Genomic DNA, 25478 nt, shown 5'->3' with positions numbered 1-25478 from the left:
AGAATTATCCCTTCTACTGAGATTTTACACTCGGAAGCAGATGTGGGAAGGTCTCGTTTATCTAACAATATCACAGAGTTGGTACCTTCTTTGAGATGCATCTGCCTGGGTTGTTTGTTTTTTTAAGTTTATTTATTTATTTTTGAAAGAGAGAGAGAGAGAGAGAGAGAGAGAGAGAGAGAGAGAGAGTAGGGGAGGGGCAGAGAGAGAGGGAGGAGGAGAAAATCCCAAGCAGGCTCTGCACTGCCAGTGGGACTTGAACTCACAAACCGTGAGATCATGACCTGAGCAGAAATCAAGAGTGGGATGCTTAACTGACTAAGCCACCCAGGCGCCCCTGCCTGGTTGTTTTGTTTGTTTTGTTTTGTTTCGTTTTGTTTTGTTTTGTTTTTTTCTTTTAAAGAGCTCCTTAGTTCACAGATGGTTTTGGAAGGCATGGCAAACTATTTCTTCCCAGTGAATCCAGTCAACCCATCAACCCAGTGAGGTAGAATTGTGACCATTTACAGGTTCAAGAAAATGAAATCCAACCTCATTCTTTAATATTTATTTATAGCAGAGACCTAGGATGTTCTCAGTTTGTATTTCACAACTCACTCCATTTTTATTCAGTGTTGAAATTATTTCTGGGCTCAAACCCTGGAAGAATATCACAGTTGTCTTAGAGTTGGAGGGAATGTACGTATAATTCGATAAAGCCTTGTTCCGCACCCTGGAGATGCATCATGCTCATGGTGGAAACTGTTTTTATTCGCATCTACGAGATTTTGCCCAACATTTGGTGTTCCTATCATGCTTCCTTTTCAGGGTGACAACAAGAAAATGGAAGATGCTAAACTCTACCTGACCCTGCCTGGAACCAAGGTAGAGATGGAAGAAAAAGAGCTCCAAGCATCCAAAACCCTGGCCAACTTGGCCCCAACCAAGGATAGCACGAAAGACAGCTTTCAGATTGCCACCCTCATTTGCTCCACAAAGCTCACCCAGAACGGTAGGTGCGGTTACCATAGGGACACCACAGTGAGTTGTCTGTTTGGCCGCCCTGGGCTCTTTGTTAGACCCAGGGGGCTAAACCACATGGGGCTGCGTCTTCTGAGGTGGAGTGGGAGGTGCTTTGGATTCCTCTCTTTGTTCTTCACTTGGTGTTGTGGGTACTACTGGTCACATAGCTAATGCTCTTTCTGAGGTTATCTTGCCTATCATTCAAATAGGATGAAAAGTATCTTGGTAGGGTTGGGGTTTTTTTTGTTTTTTTTTTTTTTACATTTATTTATTTTTGAGAGACACAGTGAGACCAAGTGAGAGTGGGGGAGGGGCAGAGAGCGAGGGCGACACAGGATCGGAAGCAGGCTCCAGGCTCTGAGCTGTCAGCACAGAGCCCGATGCGGCGCTCGACCCCGCAGACCGTGAGATCATTCATGACTTGAGCCGAATTTGGACGCTCGACCGACCGAGCCACCCAGGCGCCCCTTGGTAGGTTTTAATATCATAAAACTCCTAAGTGTATTCATCGACAGAGGCTGAAAAATTGTAGAAGTCTTACTTTTCCTTCCTTCAAGGCAGCAAAGAACTCTACTAAGGTACTCTGTATAATAGATGAAACAACAAATGTTGGTAATAAGGGGGGGAGGATACTGGCAGAGAAGAAGAACCAGTCTCCTACCCAAACAGGTATGGCTAAGGGCAGGGAGGGTTTCCTGTCAGAATTCCATCTGCGCCCCACCCCGCCTCCCCCCATAGAGCCTCCTCTTTCCCACTTTTTTTCCCAAGCAGTGAGGGACTTATCATTAAGTAGGCCGGATGGTTCAAATTCACTTTGTTCCTTCTTGAAACCTCTGGTATCAGTTTTAACGTCTCCTCTGTGTATGATGGCATTTCTCATTCACTTAACTTAGGTTATGTGTAAGGAGTTCTGCTGAGCAGAGTTAGGCGAGAATTAGGAACTCCGGAAACGTGCTGTAGAAATCCTATAGCCCCTGTGACGTATAGAGGATTAGTCCCTTTGGCCTCTTAGAAGATTTGGGAGAGGAACACGGCCAGGGCTCTGCCTTACAGAAGTGCTCAGGGGTAGACAAAACAGTTTAGACATAAGGTACACTCAGGGATCAGATGTTGGCCGGTCCTTAGAAAGAGAGGGTCAGTAGTGTTTGTTTTGATGAAGCGTGGTTGGCTAGAGAATATAGATAGGATTTCAACTTGGACGAGTGGCCAGACTCAACAGAGTGAAGTGCAGAGCCGGGACATATGGGAAAGTGAAAACACACTCACCAAGAATTAAGCCAGAAAAAAAAGGCAGAACTGCAGAGACAGTGAAAAGTTTCACGGTGGCAAAGGCCCCGAGGAGAGAAGGAGGGAGGAACAGGCAGAGCACAGGGGGTTTTGGGGGTGGTGAAACCAGGCTATATGATACCGTGATGGCTACGTAGATGCGTGTCAAAACCCACAGAAGGTACTACACAGAGTAAACCCTAAATGTTAACTGTGGGCTTTAGTTAATATACTGTATTCATATGGGGTCATTAATTATACCGAGCATACCACAATAATACAGAATGCTAGGGGCGCCTGGGTGGCTCAGTCGGTTGGGCGTCCGACTTCAGCTCAGGTCATGATCTCGCGGTGTGTGAGTTCGAGCCCTGCGTCGGGCTCTGTGCTGACAGCTCAGAGCCTGGAGCCTGTTTCAGATTCTGTGTCTCCCTCTCTCTCTCTGACCCTCCCCCGTTCATGCTCTGTCTCTCTCTGTCTCAAAAATAAATAAACGTTAAAAAAAATTAAAAAAAAAAAATACAGGATGCTAGTAGGGGAAGTCGGGGGAGCACTGAAAGGGGATGGGGGAACTGTCTGTAGTTTGTACTTAATTTTTCAGTGACCCTAAAACCGCTCGGGAAAGCAAAGTCTTTTTATTGAGAAAAAGAAACAGCAAGCAAGCCAGAAAACATTCCTAGCTTCAGAGACGATAGGACAGGATTACATCAGTGGCACGATCCTTCTTAGGGAAAAAAGTAAATGCAATCAATGGCTGGAACAAGGTTAAAATGGTACAGCAGTTATGGAAGATGATTTAGAAGGTGGATCAAAGATCGGAAATGTGTTCAGACCCTTTGACCCAACCGTCTCACCCCTAGAAGTTAAGCCTCAAGAAACAATGAAAGATACGCACAAAGATTCACGAGTGAAGATGTCTTCCTGATATTCCTAAGAGGGGAATGGTGGAAACAATCCACGTGTCTAGTAAATGGGCGCATTATCACGTAATTAAATAAAATATGGGCAGCCGCCAAGTGTATTTCCAAATGTAATCAAAGGCGTGGGAAAATTTTAACAGCATGAGGGGAATAATCCTAGTTTTGTTCAGATCCACGTTGACTATTTGGGGCCAGTTGCCTGGATGCAAGTCCCAGCTCTGACACTAGCTGTTTCATCTCAGGCAAGTCACGTGATCTCTTTGTGACTTGGTTTCCTCATCTTTACAATGGGAGCAAGACTGGGGTGCCCGGGTTGGCTCAGTCGGTCAAGCGCCTGACTCTCGATCTCGGCTCAGGTCATGATCTAACAATTCATGGGTCCAAGCTCCGTGTCGGGGTCTGCTCTGACAGCACAGAGCCTGCTGGAGATTCTCTGTCTCCCTCTCTGCCCCTCCTGCTCACTCTCTCTGTCTCTCTCTCTCTCTCTCTCTCTCTCTCTCAAATAAATAAATACACTTAAATGGGGTAAGCGATGAACCACAGGAATCTACCCCCAAAACCATACTTTACACATTGTTAGCCAATTTGACAATAAATTATATTTAAAAACATGGGAGTGAGACTAGTATATATTTCAAAGAATGAAGTAAATTAAAGTCAGTAAAAGCAAGATAAGTGTCTAACCCACTAGACACTTGGGACGGTTCTTATTTTCTGTATTCTTTCTGTTACTTTCCAAACTTTTAACTATGACATGTTAAAATGTTACTTGTTGAAAGTATGGCAGCAGACACGAGGCATTAATGCACTTTGAGGACTATTCAGGGATAATCAAGAGAGATAGCATTTACCTGGTAGGTAATGCCCTCCAGGGATTAGACTTCAAATAAAGCAAGGGATAAATGTAGGTAAAATTAACTTCGAACAAATAGCAAAGGGAATTTCCATCAGAGATAACCGGATTGTTCAATTGCTCATTATCTCCAGTCAAAAAATATAGAAGCTTACTGACAACCGTACTCAAACACTTGATCTGCTGATACCTACGCTGCTTATCTTGTAGATGTTCTAAACCCGTGCTGTCCCACTGTGGCGGCCGCAAGACATGCGGAGCTTGTGAAATTGTTAGTATCAGAGGAAGGTATGAATTCAGTACCTCGGTGTCCGCCAGTCCCCTTTCTGATGTCCTGTTGGATTCGTGCTGCTGGGGGCTTTTGTGTGGGGCGGCAGATACACAGATTCTCCGTCAGCCAAGAAAGTTCCATCAAATGGAATTGCCCTCTGTTTTGTTGTCTTCCCCATTCTTAGAGTTTAGGTCTCAAAAAAAACCCCATCTTAACATACTGAAAAAAAAACAAACAAACCCCAAAACCTAAAGTCTTATATAAAATCCCATCCCAAAGAAGGTTTAAAGAGGCAAATTCATCAGAACCAGGGAGGAGTGATGTGCTGTCATCGTGACCATGGAGGGAGAGGACAGATGTGGGAGAAGTTAAGGGGACAGCAGGACATCCTGAGCGTCAGAGGAAACAGGGTATTCCAAGGGACAAATAATAATAAGGATCGTGGGCTGCTCATGTATTTGCCTTCTTCTAATTTGATGGAAATCATAAGGAACCAATTCAATGAATTCTGAGAAAGAAAAAGCTGTAAAACAGTACAAAACCATCAACTCTAAGAGGGCATTTACTGATAAAGAGGGTAGCATTCTTTCACACAGAGACCATGACCAAGGGCATTTCTCCTTAGCCTTATGAGGACTGTTCAGACTCAAAAGGTTAAAAGCCACTGGCCTTTGTTACAAACAGAGCTTGTAAACTCTTCATGTATTAGTTTTTTCAAAACCAGATCAGGCTCTATTTATATGGGATCATTTGTTGCTGGCTCCTTATGGAGGGTGACAGTAGATTTGTGTCTCCAAAAAAGGGAGAGGGGAGTTCAAGTCCCTGCAGGTGGGGCCCTGGGCTGGGTGATTCCTGGTTATTTCTTTTACCCTCCAACACAGTAGCACATGAAGACATCAATGTTGCTATTATTATCCTGTTTACTGCTCAGAAAATTGAATTAAAAGTGCTAAAATATTTTGCCTAAGTTCATGTCTGAAAATAGATATTTGTAACTCCAAAACTTATGGTTTTTCTTTATTTTTCTTTCCTTTTTTAAGTGTTAAGGCATCTAATCCTTTCCCTAAAATGGTCACTAGCCTTAATTTGGGGATTGTCGTTCAGAGTATCCTGAATTCTCAAATACTTTGGGGAGGGACATAGATTGAGAAGACTTTGGATAACATTTGGATGGTCATTCCTGATGATCCTGAAATTCCATTCTAGTTTTATTCCCCAGAGAAGCTGCTGTACCTGGATACCAGAAGATGCGTGAGAATGTTCACAGCAGAGAATTGTTTGTGATTAATAGAAAAACTGCAAACAGGGGCGCCTGGATGGCTCAGGCGGTTTAGCATCCAACTGTTGATTTCGGCTGAGGTCATGATCTCGCAGTTCATGAGTTTGAGCCCCACATTGGGCTCCTTGCTGACAGCGTAGAACCTGCTTGGGATTTCTGTCTCCCTCTCCCTCTCCCTCTCCCTCTCCCTCTCCCTCTCCCTCTCCCTCTCCCTCTCCCTCTCCCTCTCCCTCTCTCAAAATAAAACTTTAAAAAATGTTAAAAAAAACCACAAAACTGCAGACAGCTCTAATGTTTATCAACAGTGGAATGGACAAACACATTGTGGTACGTCTGCACAATAGGAGAGATACTGTGCAGCAATTGACATGAATTAACTACAGGCTTATGCCTCGACCCACGTGAATCTCAGGAGTGCAGGAAGTCTAGGGAGTTTCACTCTAAAACTGCTGCCCGTCTTCTAGCCCAAGGACCTTATGATTCACCAGACGCCAACTATATTCCTAACATGGGCAGTGATGTGGCACGGAAATATTTCTAGGGTGTAAACCTGAGGGCTGATCGAAGGGTTGTCTGCAGATGCTTAAAGCTGCTGGGTGACTCTTCACGCCAATGAAATACCTAAAATCCTTGCCCTCAGGCGGCATCTGGTGGGATGAAGTAACAAATGGAGCGGTACCATTGACTGACCTCTGGTGGAAATAGGAGATGGGACGATGGAAATAGTGCCTAGTGGATAAGCCCAGCACAGCGTCTATTACTGAATGCTAACTGAACAAATGAATACATTTAAGAATTGTGTTGAGCACACTAGCAGCTTCCTCAGGGCTACCAGTTCCCTTTCCATCCACCCATTTATTCTTTCCTCCAACATGTGTTGAACACCTACTAGGCGCCTAGCGATATAAGGGTGTGTGACAATGAATGCACTATGGTTCCTGCCCTCAAGTGGCTCACATCTATGGGAAGAGCCAAAGAAGTACCAAGTGTGTCTTTATTATTGGTTATAAGTGTGTGTGTGTGTGTGTGTGTGTGTGTGTGTGTGTGTGTGCGCGCGCGCGCGCGCTCGCGCATATGCAGAAAGGAGCGCAAATAGCACAGAATGATTGGCTAAGTCTTTCCAGAGGGAATAAAGTTTGAGGTGGATCTTAAATGGTGGGGGCGGTGGAGTGACAGGAAGGCACAGGTGGGGCCTTACCACCTGCTGTGAGTGGTTTTGGGACTTTATTCTGTTGACATTGGGGAGTCTTTAGGCACTGGATTTTGGAGGTTTCCCAGGGACTAAACAATACACAAGCTAAGAAAACAAACACTCATGGAGGCACCTGGGTGGCTCAGTCGGTTGAGCATCCTACTCTTGATTTCCCGTCAGGTCCTGATCTCATGGTCCGTGGGATCGAGCCCTGAGTCGGGCTCCATGCTGAGCAGGGAGGCTGCTTGAGATTCTCTCTCCCTGTGCCCCTCTCCCCAGCTTGCTCACTCTCTCTCTGTAATAAATAAAATGAAAAAAAGAAAAAAAAACACTCATGAAGGAGATTGGCTATTCTAATGAAGAGTATGTGTTTTCAACAACTTCTATATAATTATACAAGTCCATTGATTAAACAGAATGTATTGCTACTTAGGTAATGCTCTGTAAATTAGAAAAGTAACTTGATAAACTAAACAAAATGATAAAATAGTAACAGCCCAGATGCCTGTTCTATTTCTGTCATGCTTTTGTTAACTCAACGTTAATTCAAGCTATAAATGGCTTAAAGATCCATAATTCCGCATTTTAAGTCCAAATACACTTCAAGATTTCTGTCCCAGTCTTACCCGAAGGACCATGTGAGTCTGTTCTGCCTTCCTTTGAAATGCCAACCTATCTCATTTGCTTGTCTGTTCCTTTGAAGAACTCTGGGAAGGCAGCATGGTAGAGCAGCAAGGTCATGGTTTTTTGGAATCAGATAAATCTATAATTAAATTGCATTTATAGCATTTCCCTAATCAAAGGTAGGGAGTTTACTTAAGATTGTTTTTCAGTTTTTCATCTGTATGACTATGATGTCATTATTTCAGAAATGTGAATGCCATTCAGGAATTCAGTTTTATGTTCTTTCCATATTATTGGTTAATTTTTTTCTCTGATGAACGAAAGACTATAAGGTTTTTCTGATCTAGATAGGAGACAATAAAATTTTTGAAGAATACGTAAGGAATTAGTCACTATCAAGAGCAGTTATCTTTTCTAGAGAGTTCTGGAGTTGTATCCTGAAATGGCGTGGGTTGCTTCTTGTAATCAGTGTCTGATTTTATGGTTGGTGTTCGTTCTTCCCAGTTGACCTGTTGGGCTTGTTAAATTGGCGTTCGAACTCCCAGAACATTAAACACAACTTGAAGAAGTTAATGGAGGTGGATGGCAGTGAGATTGTTAAGGTATGTTCATGCTTAGAAACACAGTCACTGTATCCCTAGTTCAACATTTCACATTAAATCAGTGATTAGAAGTATACGACTTGTGGGGCACCTGGGGGACTCTTGATTTTGGCTTAGGTCATGATTCTAGGGTTGTGGGATCAAGTTCTACATTGGGCTCTGAGCTGACAGCTCGAAGCTTGCTTGGGACTCTCTCTCTCTCTTTCTCTCCCTCCCTCTGCTCTTCTCCCTCACGTGTATACAGGTGCTGTCTCCAGAAAAAAAAAATACATATATATATATTAATATAATAATATAATATTAACATTATTATTAATAATGTATTGGTAATATATAATAAATACTGTTATATATAATAATATTTTATGTACTCATATATATATTTATACATATCATATGTATATGTAAACTCGTTATCTACATCAGGAAGTAGAAGTGCCAATTTTTAAGAAATGCTATTTTTATACCTTTCCTATTGAACCCCAATTTTCCCTGAATTTCTGCAGTATAGAACTGAACATAAAGTATGACCTAGCCTTTTTTTTTTATCTTCAGTTTTTGCAAGATACGCTAGATGCACTTTTCAACATAATGATGGAAATGTCGGACAACGAAACCTACGACTTCCTTGTGTTTGATGCACTGGTAAGCAGTTTTATTCTTGCAACTGGGTGGTTTCCAGTATCTCACTATTATAAATGACTGCAACGAATATTCTCCTGCATAAATACTTGTATACATCTCTCTGATTGTTTCTTTAGCCTAAATTCCTAGAATTTAAATTAGAAACAGCTTACTTTAAAATTGCCAGGGCACCTGGGTGGCTCAGTCGGTGAAGCGTCTGACTTCGGCTCAGGTCATGATCTCGCAGTTCGAGTGTTCGAGCCCCGCGTCGGGCTCTGTGCTGACAGCTCAGAGCCTGGAGCCTGCTTCAGATTCTGTGTCTCCCTCTCTCTCTGCCCCTTCCCCGCTCATTCTCTGTCTGTCTCTGTCTCTCAAAACTGAGTAAAGTTAAAAAAAAATTTTTTTTAATTGCCTAATTATAGGGGTGCCAGGATGGCTCGGTTGGTTGACTGTCTGACTCCAGCTCAGGTCATGTTCTCACAGTTCATGAGTTTGAGCCCCGTATTGGGCTCTCTGCTGTCAGTGTGGAGCCTGCTTTAGATCCTCTATCCCCTCTCTCTCTTCTCCTCCCCTGCTCGATCTCTCTCTCAAAACCAAAGGCACCTTTGGGGCACCTGGGTGGCTCAGTGAGTTAAGCCCTGATTTTTGACTCAGGTCATAGTCTTGTGGTTCATGGGTTCGAGCCCTGCATCGTGCTCTGTGCTGACAGCTCAGAACCTGGAGCCTGCTTCGGATTCTGTGTCTCCCTCTCTCTACCCCTCCCTCCCTCCATCTCACTCTCTCTCTATCTGTCTCTCAAGAAATGAATAAACATTAAAAAAAATGTTTTTTTAATTACCTAATTATAAGCCAGGAGATACCAGGATGATCGTGGCCGTGTTGCGTGTTCGCACAAGGGAGACTGAATTCTTACATCAGAAATGAATATCAGTCTCATTATGCACAACACATAGCACAGCAGACAATTAAATAGGCCACACCAAGTACTTAAACATACAGCGCATTCCAAACCCTGAGATCTAGACAATGAGAGTTGATGTTAAAATCTTGGAAGGGCGCAAATCGTACTGGAGTGGAGGAAGCAGACACATCCAAACCAAGCATTGTTTTCTCATTGTTGAGGTGAAAATTCTATGTAGATTTACCTGGATGTTGCAGCAAAGGAATAATAGGTATTGCACCAGCTTGGAGAAATTGATATATTCAAGAAATGATCAGGGTGTTAAAGATGTAAGATGTTAAAGAGAATAAAAGCTACAGCGAAGTTCATACCTGGCCAGATTTATGGGAAAGAATGGTTGTGGGTTCTAGGGGACGAGGTCTGAGGTTCTCCTGGGACAGAGCAGCTGGCAGCGGTTATATGCAGGCATCCCCCGTGGTTTGCATTCTTCTGTGTTCGGTAGGTGCAATGTGGTTATTTGTAGATTACATGCCTGATAGCGATAACGGTGACAGAAGAAGGGGAAATTGAGAGGCACCTCTGATGAAGTTCAGTTATTGAGGGCACTCGTGCTGCAGTCAGGACAACTAGGTCATAGAATATTTCAGTAGCTGTATCCTTGGGTTAGAGTTTATTTTTTCCACAGGATTCCCCTTTCTGCATCTTCTGACTCTCCCATTTTTTTCCCCCCGACTCATGTTGCTTGTGCACTGGCCTTTCTTTAAGACAGTGAGCTCTCTGAGGCCAGGGACGCTGGCTCTTATTAGGTTCCTCAGAGCATTTAGCTCAGTGCCTGACACGTGATCGTTCCTCTATTGACGTTAAATCAAAAGAAACTCCAAGACTTCACTTCAGCTTTGGAAGAGTAGAGTGGGAACGCTACAAAAATGGTCAAGAAAGAAAAGAAGGCACCAGGATGTTAACAACCAGCTTATTGACAGAATGCCTGGGGCCGTACAACGCTGCTATTCATATTTTTTGCCTTTGGCAGGTATTTATTATTTCACTGATTGGAGACATCAAGTTCCAGCATTTTAATCCTGTCCTTGAAACCTACATTTACAAGCACTTCAGTGCCACTTTGGCATACGTGTAAGTATTCAGGGGAAATACCTGACTATTCAGTTGGAACCACCTGGATTATTGGGTTTGCACTCTTAGGGCTGGGTTGTTAAGAAATGAGAAGGATATAAGCTAAGTAAATGTGCCCCTAAGTGCAGAACCTTGTTCTAAACTTGCAGGTGGTGGGGCGCCTGGGTGGCTCAGTCGGTTGAGCGCCGACTTCGGCTCAGGTCACGACCTCGCAGTCCGTGAGTTCGAGCCCCGCATCGGGCCCCTGTGCTGACAGCTCAGAGCCCGGAGCCTGTTTCAGATTCTGTGTCTCCCTCTCTCTGACCCTCCCCCATTCATGCTCTGTCTCTCTCTGTCTCAAAAATAAATAAACGTTAAAAATAAATAAATAAATAAACTTGCAGGTGGAAAGAGGAAACCATCTAAGTATTCCAACCCTGGTAAAGGTATTAAATTCAGTCCCTGCCTTCTGGCAAGTTCCAGAAGAGATAAGGCTATGTTTCTTGAAGAATCCAGAACATACGTAGATGAGGAGTTGAAGCCACTGGGAACACAGTCAAGAACAGAGATCATACTCAGGATCTTAGGAGAGTTGGGTGGCATTGGGTTTAGCATGAAACCCCAAGGGGGTCAAACAGTGGATTAAGCAAGACTAAGTCTGGGAGAACTGAGGATGTTGCCCTCACCCCTACATCACAAGTGCTTTGTAGAATTCATTACTTACAGGATATGAGAAGATAGCATTTTTCTTTTATACAAAGGAAAATGGTGTTTGCCTCCTTTCTGTCTTTGGTTTATGGCCTCTTGACTAAGGAAAGCAACTGCCATTCAGCTCACCATGGCATTGTATGTGGCCTTCACCCCCACCCCCTCACATTCCAGTTATCGTACCAGGAGATGTGATAAAGAGTGACAGGCATGTCACTAAGATCGTCAGAGATCTCTTTGACAGTGCCTTATGCCAGGTCATGCCAACTACTGTTGACGATCTATCGGTCTGACTGCTGACCTGATTTGCCAGGTCGGATCATAGATCCCTTATGTCCTTTCTGAGCTAAACAAGAAGGTTCTTGGTTTTATTGGCACGGAGGTCCAGAAATGTTATAAAACGTAAATGACAGAAAAGAGGCGTTATGTGGCAGATTCACCAACCAACACAACGGACATCGTGCCCACTGGATGGGGAAAAGCCGCAGATGGGCTCGTGATCGGTTTCTTTCCATCCAGTAGCCTCCCTTTCCAAGCGGGTAGTACCTGCAAGGGAGGAAATCCTACCGCTGGATCTTCATTACACAGAGCCAAATGCAGCACTCCTGGATGTAGAAATCTGGGTTTGATTTACAAGGCTTCGTCAGCTCTAATTGTGTGCTGTGGATTTTTCCTAGTACTACAAAAACCCAGAGATTTACAGAGGGGCCAAAATACCTGTCTCCTCAAACGTGGGAGTTAGAAAAAGATGTAAGAAAATGCCTCGCCTCGGACAAAGAGCAGTCTGACATCTGAGCATGCTTCTGTCTGTTGGGATGCTCAGAAACCATGGGTATTCTCATCAAACTGAGCCCAAGTCCGATTGAGCTTCTCCCGCAGTCACTGGAGTGTTGCTCTGGCCCCATTTTGGGGATCCCAAAGAGATGAGGCACACTGGAGAGAATCAGACTTCTTGCAGGGTGACTATGTTAGGCAGATAGTCCTTTCCTTACAGGAATGACTGAAGATGTCTGTAGGGCACCCTGGAGATTAAAATACCTTCATGATTTCAAATGCCCTCACTTTCATTTCTTGATCCTGTTAAAAAATCCTACAAAGCGAAAGAAACCATCCCCTATTTCTATGCATAAGGGAAGCTCCAAACCCAGCAGCAGTGAGGAAACAAAGCTGCAGATGAATTTTATTTCCCTGCTCAGGGCCTTTTCTAGAAGAGATAATAGTAGCTGTGACCTCTGCTTCCTCAGTATGCCAGGTTCCCTTCCTAGATAGCATCCCCCAAACCTGAGTACCACTTGACCCCATTGACATTTTTTTCTTTCTCACCTTTTTAAGGAAACTCTCCAAGGTACTGAACTTCTATGTGGCTAATGCAGATGACTCCAGCAAGACAGAATTGCTTTTTGCTGCTCTGAAAGCCCTAAAGTACTTGTTTAGGTTCATCATCCAATCGAGAGTACTCTACTTGAGGTAATGGTAGCTGTAATAAGATGTCTATGCTGTCTATTGTCTCTTCATGGACTTGTCCTTAATTCTCACGCTCATGTTCAGCTCTGCGAGTCATGGTTGGCTCATGGAATTGCCACATTTCAGAACTTCAAGGCTGAATATGGAGGTATAGACCCTGAAACCCCTAGAGAAGGCCTGCGCAAAGTCCTTCCGAGTCAGAATTTCTAGGGCAGTAATGACAACAGGACTTGGGGATGCGGGTGACTACAGTGTGCGGCTTGGTGAAAACCTTGGTTGACGATGACAGCTCTAGGAAACAAGGTTCCTGTGGCAAGACTACCTTTAGCACAGTAAAGGACTTCGTGATGATACCGGGTGTACAAATCTAGGATCGTGAGCTCTTGTTGCTGGTGGATGGTGAACGATGGCAGTTGTCTGGGGGAGATGTTTCCTCAGGTGTGTGTTTCTTTACTGACGTCATGCTTAGCTAGGTGATGAAACTAAGCCACAGAGATAGGATAATTCACACCTTGAATTTCTAGAATAACAGCTCCGTCAAAAATAGCCAAGACGAAGAATGAGAAAGTAACTTCTCGGGGAATGCCCACAGCCCCGTGCCATTGCTGCCTTTCAGTAATTGCAGGATTTCCAAACTGTTAAAATATATTGTTAAGACAGGTTTGGAAACTGGACAGATAGCATGCTAAAATGTTATTTGGAATAACACTGTAGGTGAGAGGGTTTCAAGTTTAGATTTGAGCATTTTTGTTGTTTTTAACATGGTATGTTTAAAAAATCATAAAACTAAAGACAAACAATTACCATTTAAAAAGCTTGTGACATACTGTATAGATCAAAACATTTAATTAGCTTTACTAATGAAAGGCTCTTACCAGTCAACAAAAGAATGATCAATGCCCTTGAATAATAGAAAACAAAAGCAGATAATTTACAAGAGGCAAATTCAAATGGTAAATTAAATTTCTTAAAAAAGTCACAATATCAAAACGCTGTCTATACACACACACTATTCTTATCTATACAATTGATAAAGATTAAAAATCTTTGTCCTTTGATGAAGTTGGACAAAAATCGGTCCTGCATTTTAATGCTGATAGGAATGTAAATTTATTAAGGGCAGAAATGTGGCACCATGAATGAAAAGCAAAAACAAAACAAAAACCACAAAAAGCAAAAGAAAATACCACGTTGGTTACTAATAGCCCATCTAAGAATTTATCTGATGGAAAGAAATCCATCAGCTAGTGAACAGAGATGAATGATAAAATATGTATATTCAGCCCTTTAAAAAAATGTTAATGAGGACAGATAACGGTGTTCTTAAATAATAAAACTAAGGCATAAGACATAAGTGCAATATGATCCCATTTCAAAAATATAATAGGTTCGGAAACTAAAATTTTAGTAGGAATAAAATTGTAGGTAAGAGGGTTTTAAGCAGGCTGTTTTTATTCTCTCTGCCTTTTTAAAGTTTCTACATTGGTTTTGTACATTCTTATACTTTTTAAAAACGTTTAATGACTTAAAAGTTCAGCTGGGTGAGAGACACTTCCTCCTTCCCTAGCAGAAGAGAGCAGGGTTTACCCAAACCCAGGATTATACACAATCTCTTTAGTCTCTCTCTCTCTCATCAGACAGGCTTCCTTTATAGCTAGTTCCTTGTGTTTTGCAATTATGTTAAATTTCCACAAATTCAGTTAGGGCCTGGAGTGTCCCACTGAGGGAGCATTCCCTTATCGGAAAGTTTGTACAGTGAACTCTGATGTCCAGCAACGAAAATCATCATAAAACCACAGAAAGAAAACCGTAATTTATGAAATTGAGAAATTTTTTCCACTGATGATTCACTAGGGTGCCACCCCTGACTGACAGTGTTGCAGCACATCTAACCCATCCTTTTCAACATCATGTAGGAAGAGAACAGTGGAAAAGCCAAGATTAGTGTGGTTAAGTAACCCATGAAATTAACTAAGGGAGTTGCTGTGTTGAACTTAGTCCCTGAGCACCTGTTTATAGTTGCTCCCCTCCACCCCCCTGACTTTTTCTCATTAAGGAAGAACTTGATCTGAGAAAGAGAGCCTAGAAATCTACATTCTCTGGCTGCTTAGATCTGATAGACACATCAGTTTACTGGCCCTGTCCAGGGGCTGCAAAAGAAATGTCACCACACCCCCACCTCCCACCCTGTTTGCCCTCATCAGAGTTTACGTTCCTCTTCTGAGCTCACTTCCGGGCTGAAGTTTACCTCCATGGGGGTAGAATTAAAATGGTAAATTGCCCACCGTAGGGCACTGAGAACTCCATCTTCATCCCTCGGTCTTGTATTAGCCCCCCTTTTTTTAAGTGCTGGCACATAGGGTGCCAAATGTTGCTCTGGGTGTTGGAGATCTAGCAGGGGATGAAACAAGGCTCCCGCTCTGACAGTGCTTGTGGGTTGTGCGGAAGCCAAGGATGCAGAGTGAACAAAGCGTAAGATAAATTCGGATAGGTAAGGGCTGACAGGGGAGGGGCTGGTGAGATGATAACCTGGGAGGGAGGGAGGGAGATCTCTCCAGGGGTTGGTGTTTGGGTTGAGACTGAACCGGGAGAGGCGGCCTGGGCAGGAAGAGGCGTGCAGGAGCGGGAACTGCTAAGGCCAGGGTCCTGTGGGGCCTGCGTGAGGAGTCAGGAGAGGCCAGTGTTGCTGGGGCAAGGGGAACTAAAATGGGAATGAAAACGGGGAGTGGCAGGCTAAGGACAAACGAGGAAGGGCCAGGTAAGCCGTGGTCAGGAGCTTGGATTTCCTCCCAAGTGGAATGGGAAACCGTCGAAGGGTTTCAGTCGGAGAAGCAGTAAAATCTGGCTTACGTTTCCAGGGATCCTCTCATCTCCTAGGTGGAAAGTGGATTATCAAGGGGGAAGACGCATGGACCGCCAGCGTTGCTGAGGCAACAGATCTTTTTGAACATGTCTTTTTAAAGACGGAAACCTGACTGCTTTTCTCTTTCCCTTGTTAAGATTTTATGGCCAAAGCGAAGATGGAGACGAATTCAATAATTCAATCCGCCAGTTGTTTTTCGCTTTCAATACGCTAATGGACAGGCCTCTGGAGGAAGCTGTCAAGATCAAGGTCAGCGTGGTATAGCACGGGTGCCCCTTTCAGTGCTGTTGCTGAGGATGCTTGGTGACAACACAGACTGGGCCATGGTGGGAGAGAAACAAAGTGAATCATAATTCGTGGAAAGCTGGTGAATTTTAGAATGACTAAAGAAAGCTGTTAAGGGAAAAGCCTGTGTGTTAACTTTTATGTACATTTGTGTTCTCAAATATATTCTCAAATGGCAGTTTGCCAAAGACAGACCATCCTTTGAGGAGCTCCTGGGTGGCTCAGTCGGTTAAGCGTCCGACTCTCAGTTTCGGCTCAGGTCATGATCTCATGGTTTCGTGGGTTCGAGCCAGATCTGAGCTTTATTATTTCTTCTTTGTTGTCTATGGCCACTTTGTGAGGGAGACGTCAAGATTTTAACTACCTCCTTAGATAGAAAAATGAATTCCAAATAGTGCCTGTTGGTAATGAAGAAGGAAAAAAAAAAAAAGCCATGCCCCCTGACTTTTAAGGAAAAAGATTTTAGGAGATCACATCTAGCAACATTGAGCTCTCTTCTCCAGTGCAAGATCATCCGTTTCCAGTTCCCTATGTTGAGCCAAGCCTTTTCTTCCTGGGGTTAACTAGTACATCCTGTATTCATTCTGCTTGGCAACTGAATTTGCCTTTTTGTATCTTTTTCTTACAGGGAGCAGCTCTGAAGTACCTTCCCAGCATAATTAACGACGTCAAACTTGTGTTCGATCCTGTTGAGCTCAGGTAAATAGCAAAACACATTTGTTTGTGGACTTTACCAGAGAAGCAGCTCCCCGCTTGGCTGGGGCCTGGGCTGCTTACGCGTTCTCGTATTCTTCTGACCCCTTTTTGCGCTCCGTTGCTGTGGAAGATCTAAAAGGAGACACAAAGCCTGCCCCTGAGAGAGATTTGCACTTTCTCTGGGGGAATCAAGACGCGCAGACATGAAATTAACTACAGAAGAAAGCACATAATGATACGCTTCCAGCCCCATACCTAAGTATCCCGGCTAAGTCAGATGGTGAGCGACACCGGAGCGAAGTCAGCCAGAAAAGGATTGTGCAGGAGTGTTAAGGCATGTCCGCAAAGCCAGGATAGATGTGACCGCCCTCTGACAGTTTACATGGAGGCAGCCCCGAGGCTGAGCGCTGTAGCACTCACGGAATGCAGTCTCGCCTTTACTTCCAAGGGACAGACTCTCAGGGTGTCTGGGAGAGATTTCCAGGTCAAACTCTCCATGCCCAAATCTCAGAGTAGAGGGGAATCGTGTAATGATACCTTGAGCGTGACGGAGGGCAAATACCAACCTCTGGGGTTTCTTTTGCAGCATGCTCTTCTGCAAGTTCATTCAGAGCATTCCTGACAACCAGTTAGTTCGCCAGAAACTTAACTGCATGACCAAGATAGTGGAGAGCAATCTTTTTCGGCAGTCGGGTACGTCTTCACCAACAACTACTGCTTACCGAAACTCCAGGCATGCTGCTGCTTCAGCCAAATTTTTTTTTTTTTTTTTCAATGTCAGTGATGTCCTTGCCAGTAGAATTTTAGGACTTAGGGACCTCTGTAGAAACCGGTTTTAAGAAGACGAAGTCAGTTCAGTATTTCCAAGAGTATCTTAAAGAACAGAATCATGCATTTTTAATTTAATTTTTTTTTTTTTTTTTGAGACAGAGAGGGTGCACGCACGTGAGTGAGAGGCAGAGGGAGAGAGAGAAGCAGGGTTCAATCTCCCCCAAGGTGGGGCTGGAGCTCTCCCGAAGCAGGGCTCGAACTCAAGCCACGAGACTGTGACCTAATGCTTCACCCACTGAGGCACCCAGGCGCCCCCCAGAATCATGCATTTTTTAATGAGAACAATCCAGTATTTCGTTAATTAGAGCGCTTTGTCCTAAAAATGGACCCCCCAGAAAGTAGCAGGCAAGTAGAAAGACAGTCTTTTTAAACAAATATGTCTTCTTCGACCTGTACTTACTGTGTATTCTGGAAAGCCACGGGTCGGTAGTGCAGGGGTGTGCTGGGGCCATCTGTCCCAGCTCAGGAGAGCATATTAGGTGGTCTCTCTCCACTCCGTGCTGTCATGTCACGTGAGGAGCTGAAAATGGACCACGGTAGAAGTATTTATACCACAGAAATTGGCAAGCACTGTGAGTTACAGGTTTGGGGGTGGGGTGGGGTGCGGTGGGGAGGGCTGTTAGTTGGGGAGCCAGATCACCAGCATACGACTGGAAAGGCAGAGGGCACGGAGGAGAGAAAACTCTCACATGGATGAAATACTCTTCATTTGGTGAGTAGAGGGAAGGCAGTGCAGCCACCGAGTTTAAATCACTGTGCTCCTGTCCCAAAGCTGAGAGGAGGAAGAGGTCCAGTAGCTGGTCTTTCCCAAAACCCAAGACTTGCAAAATAGGGACAGCTGTGGGAACTACTCCCAGGTCAGGGGCTCCCAGAGGGTGAGCCCATGTTGCATGTGTTGCCTGGAGGGTCTGAGGACCCGCAGAACTCCTCAGAAACAGGGAAAGGGGAGTGGGTTATCGGTGGAAGGCCTCCTGGCCTCGCCCCGGGGCTAGTTATGTAACTTCGGCCACACGAGGAGCCTCCTGTGAGTCAGCATCCATCTCCATGGAAGGAAGATGCTATATCATATCAGCTATATCATATACCTATGATATATCAGCTATATCATATAGCATACCATGCTATATCATATCAGCAGCCCCTTTCGGCTGTGACACTTCCCAACCCCGTGGATTTCTGCTTAGAGGTTCCAGCTGTCGCAAGGACACCGTTGGAAGTGTGCGCAAAGCTGGTGAATGCTCTTAAGTAGAAAATGTGATGTCGTGAAACATCTTAACATGCCGCGCCGCCCGTGCCGCTAAGCGTGCAGAACGGATAAATGAGATGTGAGAAGGATGGGGTGTTTTGCAAGCATGCACCGCGTGGTTCTAGTTAGAGGAAGTAATCTCACTGTTAACAGTTATTTCCGTTTGTGGCCAGGATCTCTGGCCTCACCATAAAAATGTTTTATAGTAGTGAAGATCCCAGAAGAAAGACATCATAGAAAGATAAGCCCTTATTTTGTGAAGTGCATGCGCCTGCAAAACTATGATCCAAATGTCCTCAAAACACATTGATAGGTACTAGTCAAGCTCACTCAGTATTTATATGAATCTTAGAGCAGATTCTCTCCATTAGGTGGAAGCTTTCAAACATTAAGTATAACTTGCTTAAGTTTTTCCATTTCATACGACTCAGCATTCAACGAACAAGCTGGCGTTTTTTTTATTAAAGCTAAAGAAATTGTTGAATACTTCAAACGTTTTCGCACAGGTACCCGTGACAGGTGTAATTTTCTTGGCTTTTAAAATCAAGTCACGGGACTTGCGGAGCCTGAGTGGCTCAGTCGCTTAGGCGTCTCGGCTCTTGATTTCGGCCCAGGTCATGATCTCACGGTTGTGGGATGGAGTCCTGCGCCAGGCTCTGTGCCGAACGCGGAGCCTGCCTGGGATTCTCTCTCTTTCTCCCTCTCTCCCTGCCCCTCCCCCTCCTCAGAGCAAATAAAAAATAAAAACATTAACAAATAAAAATCAAGTTACAGGACTGAAGTTTCAGGCTGCTGCCTGCAGGGAATCAAGCCCCACTGGGCGGAGCCAAGAGGTCAGCTGCGGCTGCAGTGGGGGGAGGGGGCGGGGTCAGGGTGTTGCCCAAGAAGCTGGGCAGTTCAGGGGGTGCTGCCGCAGCCCGTGAGCCGCGTGCATCTTCCCCCCCCAGAGTGCAGAGATGTCCTGCTGCCACTGCTGATCGACCAGCTCAGCGGCCAGTTAGATGACAACTCCAGCAAGCCCGACCATGAGGCCAGCTCGCAGCTTCTGAGCAACATCCTGGAAGTGCTGGACAGGAAGGATGTGGTGAGTTGAATCGTCGCTGTCACCCGATGCACACCACAGCACAGGCTGGTCCCTTCGCCTAGGGCAAGAAGGACTTCACGGCCTTCCCTATCTGAGGGCCCCACCCAGGGGGCTTAGAAGCCTGGCTACTGGGGCAGGCTGCGGCTGGTTTGGGGGTGATCGGAGAGGCTGCTGCTCGCTAGAGCCTTCTCCGCACATCGAGGTCCAGGAGAGTCCGCTTACTGCTCGCGCCAGCTGCCACTGCTTCTCCAGGCTTGTCCCCGGTGGAGATCCCTGAGGGGACTTCGAAGAACTGGAGCCCTGTTTAGATGTTTTCAGCAGAAACCTCGGCCCTCCAGGCGTATTGTAGACATTCCTGAGCTTCTGAGCCATTCTCAGTTTAATGTCCTCACACTGATCCTTCCTTTTTGGGGCCTAGCGGCCACAGTGCACTTTCTTCTCTGGCATCTCCTCTGTGACCTAGGCATCCCTACTCCCCGAAACCCTGGGGCTGCATCTGCCTGGATTTACCATGTTCTAGAGATAGCACAGCCCTTAGCCCAGCCATGGCCTCCTCTAAAGAGGCCGCAGAAGTTAGCAGAGTGTGTTCCGTTGAGCACAAACCTTACTCCCCACCCCCCGCGATGGCTATGTGGCGCCAGTGTTCCTATAGAGCAGGGAAAACGCTCTTGGCTTTGCCGAAGCCCGTCCTCTTACCAATATCTTTAGGTTCGGTTCTGCTAAAGGAATTGAAGAACACTCTGTCCCTTTTCCCGTAGCAGAATTCTTAGCTCGCCTTTCAAAGTCAACCCCAGGATGGCCACGGGCACGCCTGCATTTCTGCTAATTCACGCCTCAGCCACAGAGGTCCCGGACGACGCCCTTGCCTTCTCTACCTAACCCCACCCTCAACCCACCTCGCTGTTTGTACTATTTATCTGATATTAATTATAGGTCACGCCCCTGCTCCTTTGTTCTTAAATGGGTTTCTAGAAACCACATAAAACACAATAGGTTTCCCCAAGGAATTTTGTGATTGGATTCCTAACCAGGTATTTTACAACACGTAAATAATGTGACCAACCGTATCGTGATAATAATATGTTCAAAAAGTAACTTTTATGACTCAGTCATCAAAATACTAAAATGAAGCTCAAAGCTGTAGTTGGCGACAGTGAGTGTACTGGGGGCTTTGGTTTAGGCAGAGCTCCGGTGTTCTAGAAGTGTATCTATATGATCCAGAGTTGATTGGAAACATGGGAATCAGGCTGCTTCTTTTCTGGCTTCTTTTCTGGTTTCAGCGTCAGCACATGTAGTTCTTTTCTTTCTTTCTTTCTTTCTTTCTTTCTTTCTTTCTTTCTTTTTTTTTTTTTAATTTTTTTTTTTTAACCTTTATTTATTTTTGAGACAGAGAGAGACAGAGCATGAACGGGGGAGGGTCAGAGAGAGGGAGACACAGAATCTGAAACAGGCTCCAGGCTCTGAGCTGTCAGCACAGAGCCCAACGCGGGGCTCGAACTCACGGACCGTGAGATCATGACCTGAGCCGAAGTTGGATGCTTAACCGACCAAGCCACCCAGGCGCCCCTTTCTTTTTTTTTTTTAATGTTTATTTGTGTGTGAGAGAGAGAGACAGAGTATGAGCCGGGGAGGAGCAGAGAAAGAGGGGGAGACAGAATCCGAAGCAGGCTCCAAGTTCTGAGCTGTCAGCACAGAACCCAATGCGGGGCTTGAACTCATGAACTGTGAGATCATGACCTGAGCTGAAGTCTGGCTGACACTTAACCAACTGAACCACCCAGGTGCCCCGCACGTGTAGCTCTTTAACTTTAGGCAAATCTGCAGGCACGTCAGTTTCCTGTTCCATAACATGTAGGGATGGTTCCAGATGACCTCTTAGACCTCTTGATCTCTTCCACTTCTAACCCAGTTTTTTTGTTTGTTTGTTTTTGTTTTTTGGGGGGGTTTTTTTGTTTGTTTGTTTTTTAGAGTTTATTTATTTACTTTGAGAGAGAGAGAGAGAGCAAGTGGGAGAGGGGCAGAAGGAGAGGGAGAGAGAGAATCTCAAGCAGCCTCCACACTCTGTGCGGGGCTCAATCCCCTTCAGATCATGAACTGAGCTGAAATCAAGAGTCGGTTGCTTAACCAAGTGAGCGACCCAGGTCCCCCTTGTTTTGTTTTTTTAATACAGTATCTTTACCTACCTTCTTATCATGTAGAAGGACTCTTTGGAAATGACTTGAATATATTAACATCTTGTGCTGATTGAATTGACTTGAAAAAAAATTTTGGTTTTTTTTTTTTTTTGGTCTTCCTGATAAGGTTCCCTGTAATGAGGAAAAGTGTTCACAATTATTGATCTTAGAGCTCTGCTAAAGTAGTAAATTCAATCTTTTGTTTTTTTTTGGTGACGATGATATGGTTTTATCGCCCACCATCGTTTATACACCTTTGTACATAAATGTACAAACGTGTACAAACTAACTGTATCTGTCTTCCCATACCTTCTCGTCTCCTCAGTTAATTCCAGGCTCTAATTACTGACATGTATTCCTCTGCCTTTTTTTTTTTAGTCATCTAGGATTCCTCTTGTCCCGAAGCTAGATCTGCAAACTGTCCATATGCTTCAAAGTCAAGCTATAGTAACACCCCATGCGGTTTTCCGGGGGCAGCCCTGCCCAGAGTCCCCCACTCCGCTACATCCCTTCATGCCCTCCTTACATCTTGTGTAAAGCCCTGCAGTTGTGATTCAGGTCACAGGCACGTCTTAAACAGCTCCCGTGCTCCAGGCACTGTGATGGATGTAAGTAAGCGTGTAGCAGTGAACAAGAGAAGCGAGTAGCCGGCCCTCGCGGAGCTGACCTTCTACGTGTTTATTTATTTGTGTTATTTTACAAGGTTTCCATGTGATCAGCAGTTGAGCAGAGCGGACCTTCTACGAGGATCCGTACGTTTTGCTCATTTATCTTTAAGCCCCAGCCCTCCTGGTCAGAGAACGTCTGATTCCTTTTCCGACCTCCACCCGCGGCTGGCACGGGATTCAACGCACCAAGCTGGGTCTGCGGTGTGGTCTCGTTACATAAATAGAGGAGAAAGCGGTTTCAATAGAGAGGGAGGTTTTCCGGATCGTTTTCATTCAAAGAAATGGGAAGCAAGTGAATATATAATACAAACAAAGAAGGAGAGAAGGGAGGTATGAAAGGGACACTAGGAATACTTGGTATTTTAATAAAACTATATATTGCAGTGATTTGGCTATTTGAAGCAATAGCCGGGGGTTTCGGAATATCTATCACGAGGATAAAGGCTCTGTAAAGACAAGCTGAATATTGCTAAGGTAGAGCCGAATGAGTAGAACATCAAATCACAAAAAAAGAAGAGAGGAAAAGTAAGAACACGTGTCTGTGAGGTGCTGTTTGCTGTGCCCACCAATCCACCTAACGCCTGTAGGGAATCTGTTCTTTTTTTTCTTCCATGCGGGAACACGGAAGTTCAGTAAAGGTAAATGATTGCCCAGAGTCACATGTGACAGAATCAAAGTATTGAGTCCCTGGGTGGGTCTACTCCTTCTGCCAAAACACCACAGACGGGGGCTCGACCAACAGACATTTATTTCTCATGGTTCTGGAGATGGCAAGTCCAAAGTCAGGGGGCCGGTGCGGTAGGATTCCTGGGGAGGACCCCCCCTCCTGGCGTGAAAACAGCTCCTTGCTCTCTGTCCTCACACGGCCTTTCCTCAGTGTGTGTGTGGAGAGAGAAAAAACAATCTGTCTGGTGTCTCTCCTTACAAGATCAGGGCCATGCCTTCCGGTCATACTTGCCTCCCCAAAGCCCATGTCTATGTACCATCACATGAGGGTTTAGAGCACCAGCATATGACTTTTGTGGGTTGTTTTAATTATTAAAAAAAATAATAATTTTTTTTTAAGTAATCTCTGTGCCCAACATGAGGCTTGAACTCACGACCCTGAGATCAAGAGTCACATGCTCTATTGACTGAGCCGGCCAGGCACCCCCAGCATATGGCTTTTTTGTTTTGTTTCGTTTTAATAAAGTATTTATTTATTTGGGGGGGGAGAGAAAGGACAGAGAGAGGAAGAGAGAGAATCCCAAGCAGCCTCCGCACTGTCAGCGCAGAGCCTGATGCAGGGCTTGAACTCACAAACTGTAGATCACGACCTGAGCCAAAATCGAGAGTCAGACACTTAATCAGCTGAGCCAGCCAGGCGCCCCAACCCTAGCGTATGACTTCTGAACACAAACATTCAGTCAATAGCAGTCTCCTTGACTTGAATTTCTTAGTGTTTTTCCTCCTACACAGAAGGTGGCAAGAACTTTGAATTTTTGCCTTTTACTTCCCATGCATGTGCCTCGTTGTCCTGGGCTACCCGATGTGCTCAGTGTCAGGACTGAGATCTCCTCCCAGAACTACGTGGAGTTGGTGGCCCCCTTGATCTTAGAGTGCGTGGACGATCTGGGCTGCTAGGGGGGGCGTCCTTCCCCTGCCTCCCGAGGCTCATCTTTGAAATGTTACACCCAATCATTTTCATCGGATTCCTGAGTAGCAGTGTCTATCATTCTGTGAGATTCTTTTTCCCTTTTCGAACAAGAGATTACTTTGCAGGGAAGAGCCGGAATGAGATTTAAAGAGAAAACTCACTTGTCCAAGGTTCTTTGCGGGAGAAGTGAAGCTGAGTCAGAAGAAGTTGGTGTCGATTCCTGTGTTTCCCCCTCAGGGCCCCACGGCGATGCACGTCCAGCTGATCATGGAACGGCTGCTGAGAAGGATCAACAGGACCGTGATCGGGATGAGCCGCCAGTCTCCGCAGATCGTGAGTGTCGCTACAGGGGACCCGCCACCGCTGCCGCTTCTCAGTGTCCCACCTGCCCTTTGGGGGTCTTCCGGACCAGTGTCTTGGGGCCGGATTCTCACAGATCCCTCTCATGGGTCACAGGCTGTGCCTGCACGCCGTGTGCCCTGAGGAAACGGGGGGGGCTCTAGAACCTCACAAGGTCACACAAGGGTGACCTTGTTCTAACTGCCAGCGGATCTTGATTCCAACACTGATTTTTCTCTTGCGGGAAAATGATCCAGCAGGAGTGGGGGAGGAGGGAGGGCAATGGGGGAGCATTGCTGGCGACCCTGTAAACCCGACAGTGCAGGTCCGTTCTAGAGGAACGATGCTCATATCAGCGATGAGACAGAGCCTGTTGCAATACGTTCCAGCAGATACTGACTCAGTGAGCACCCTGGGTAGGCAAACTCAGCCCCCATTTGAGCTCATACTCTTTGAATATTTGTTTAATATTTCATTTAAGGAAAACCTAAACCTTGGTGAGCAGACGATGAAGGGTTTTGGTGGCTGCGTTCACTGCTTCCTCTGTTATCGCAAGCAGTTGTGTTCTAAGTCTCAGTATGTGATATGCATGCGCCGTCTGGATCGACCCTTATTGGGGTGATAATAGTAACACTATTTAGTACTTCCCGCTGTAGTGATAATTAATAGAAGTGGTCATTAGCTGTTTGTTTTTTTTTCAAGTTTTTAACATTTATTTATTTTTGAGAGACCGAGTGAGTGGGGGAGGGGCAGAGAGAGAGGGGGAGGCACAGAATCCGAAGCAGGCTCCAGGCTCCGAGCTGTCAGCACAGAGCCGAACACAGGGCTCGAACCCACGACCAG

General features: G+C 45.2%; 1 protein-coding gene across 1 annotated transcript in view; it reads left to right on the top strand.

Annotated features, from left to right (window-relative positions):
• DOCK5 (dedicator of cytokinesis 5) overlaps positions 1-25478 on the top strand; it is a 218722-nt gene that overhangs the window by 129436 nt on the left and 63808 nt on the right. The window contains exons 18-27 of the mRNA XM_042983204.1: positions 808-991; positions 7909-8006; positions 8562-8651; positions 10562-10662; positions 12682-12816; positions 15814-15925; positions 16590-16660; positions 17244-17350; positions 19682-19818; positions 24534-24629. Coding sequence (XP_042839138.1) covers positions 808-991; positions 7909-8006; positions 8562-8651; positions 10562-10662; positions 12682-12816; positions 15814-15925; positions 16590-16660; positions 17244-17350; positions 19682-19818; positions 24534-24629 — 1131 coding nt within the window. The remainder of the gene's footprint in view (positions 1-807; positions 992-7908; positions 8007-8561; positions 8652-10561; positions 10663-12681; positions 12817-15813; positions 15926-16589; positions 16661-17243; positions 17351-19681; positions 19819-24533; positions 24630-25478) is intronic.

This window comes from Panthera tigris, chromosome B1 (genome assembly GCF_018350195.1).
Source record: "Panthera tigris isolate Pti1 chromosome B1, P.tigris_Pti1_mat1.1, whole genome shotgun sequence".
In the NCBI taxonomy this organism is placed as follows: Eukaryota; Metazoa; Chordata; class Mammalia; order Carnivora; family Felidae; genus Panthera; species Panthera tigris.
Note: the sequence above shows the minus strand (reverse complement) of the source record. Positions and strands in the feature narration are given on the sequence as shown.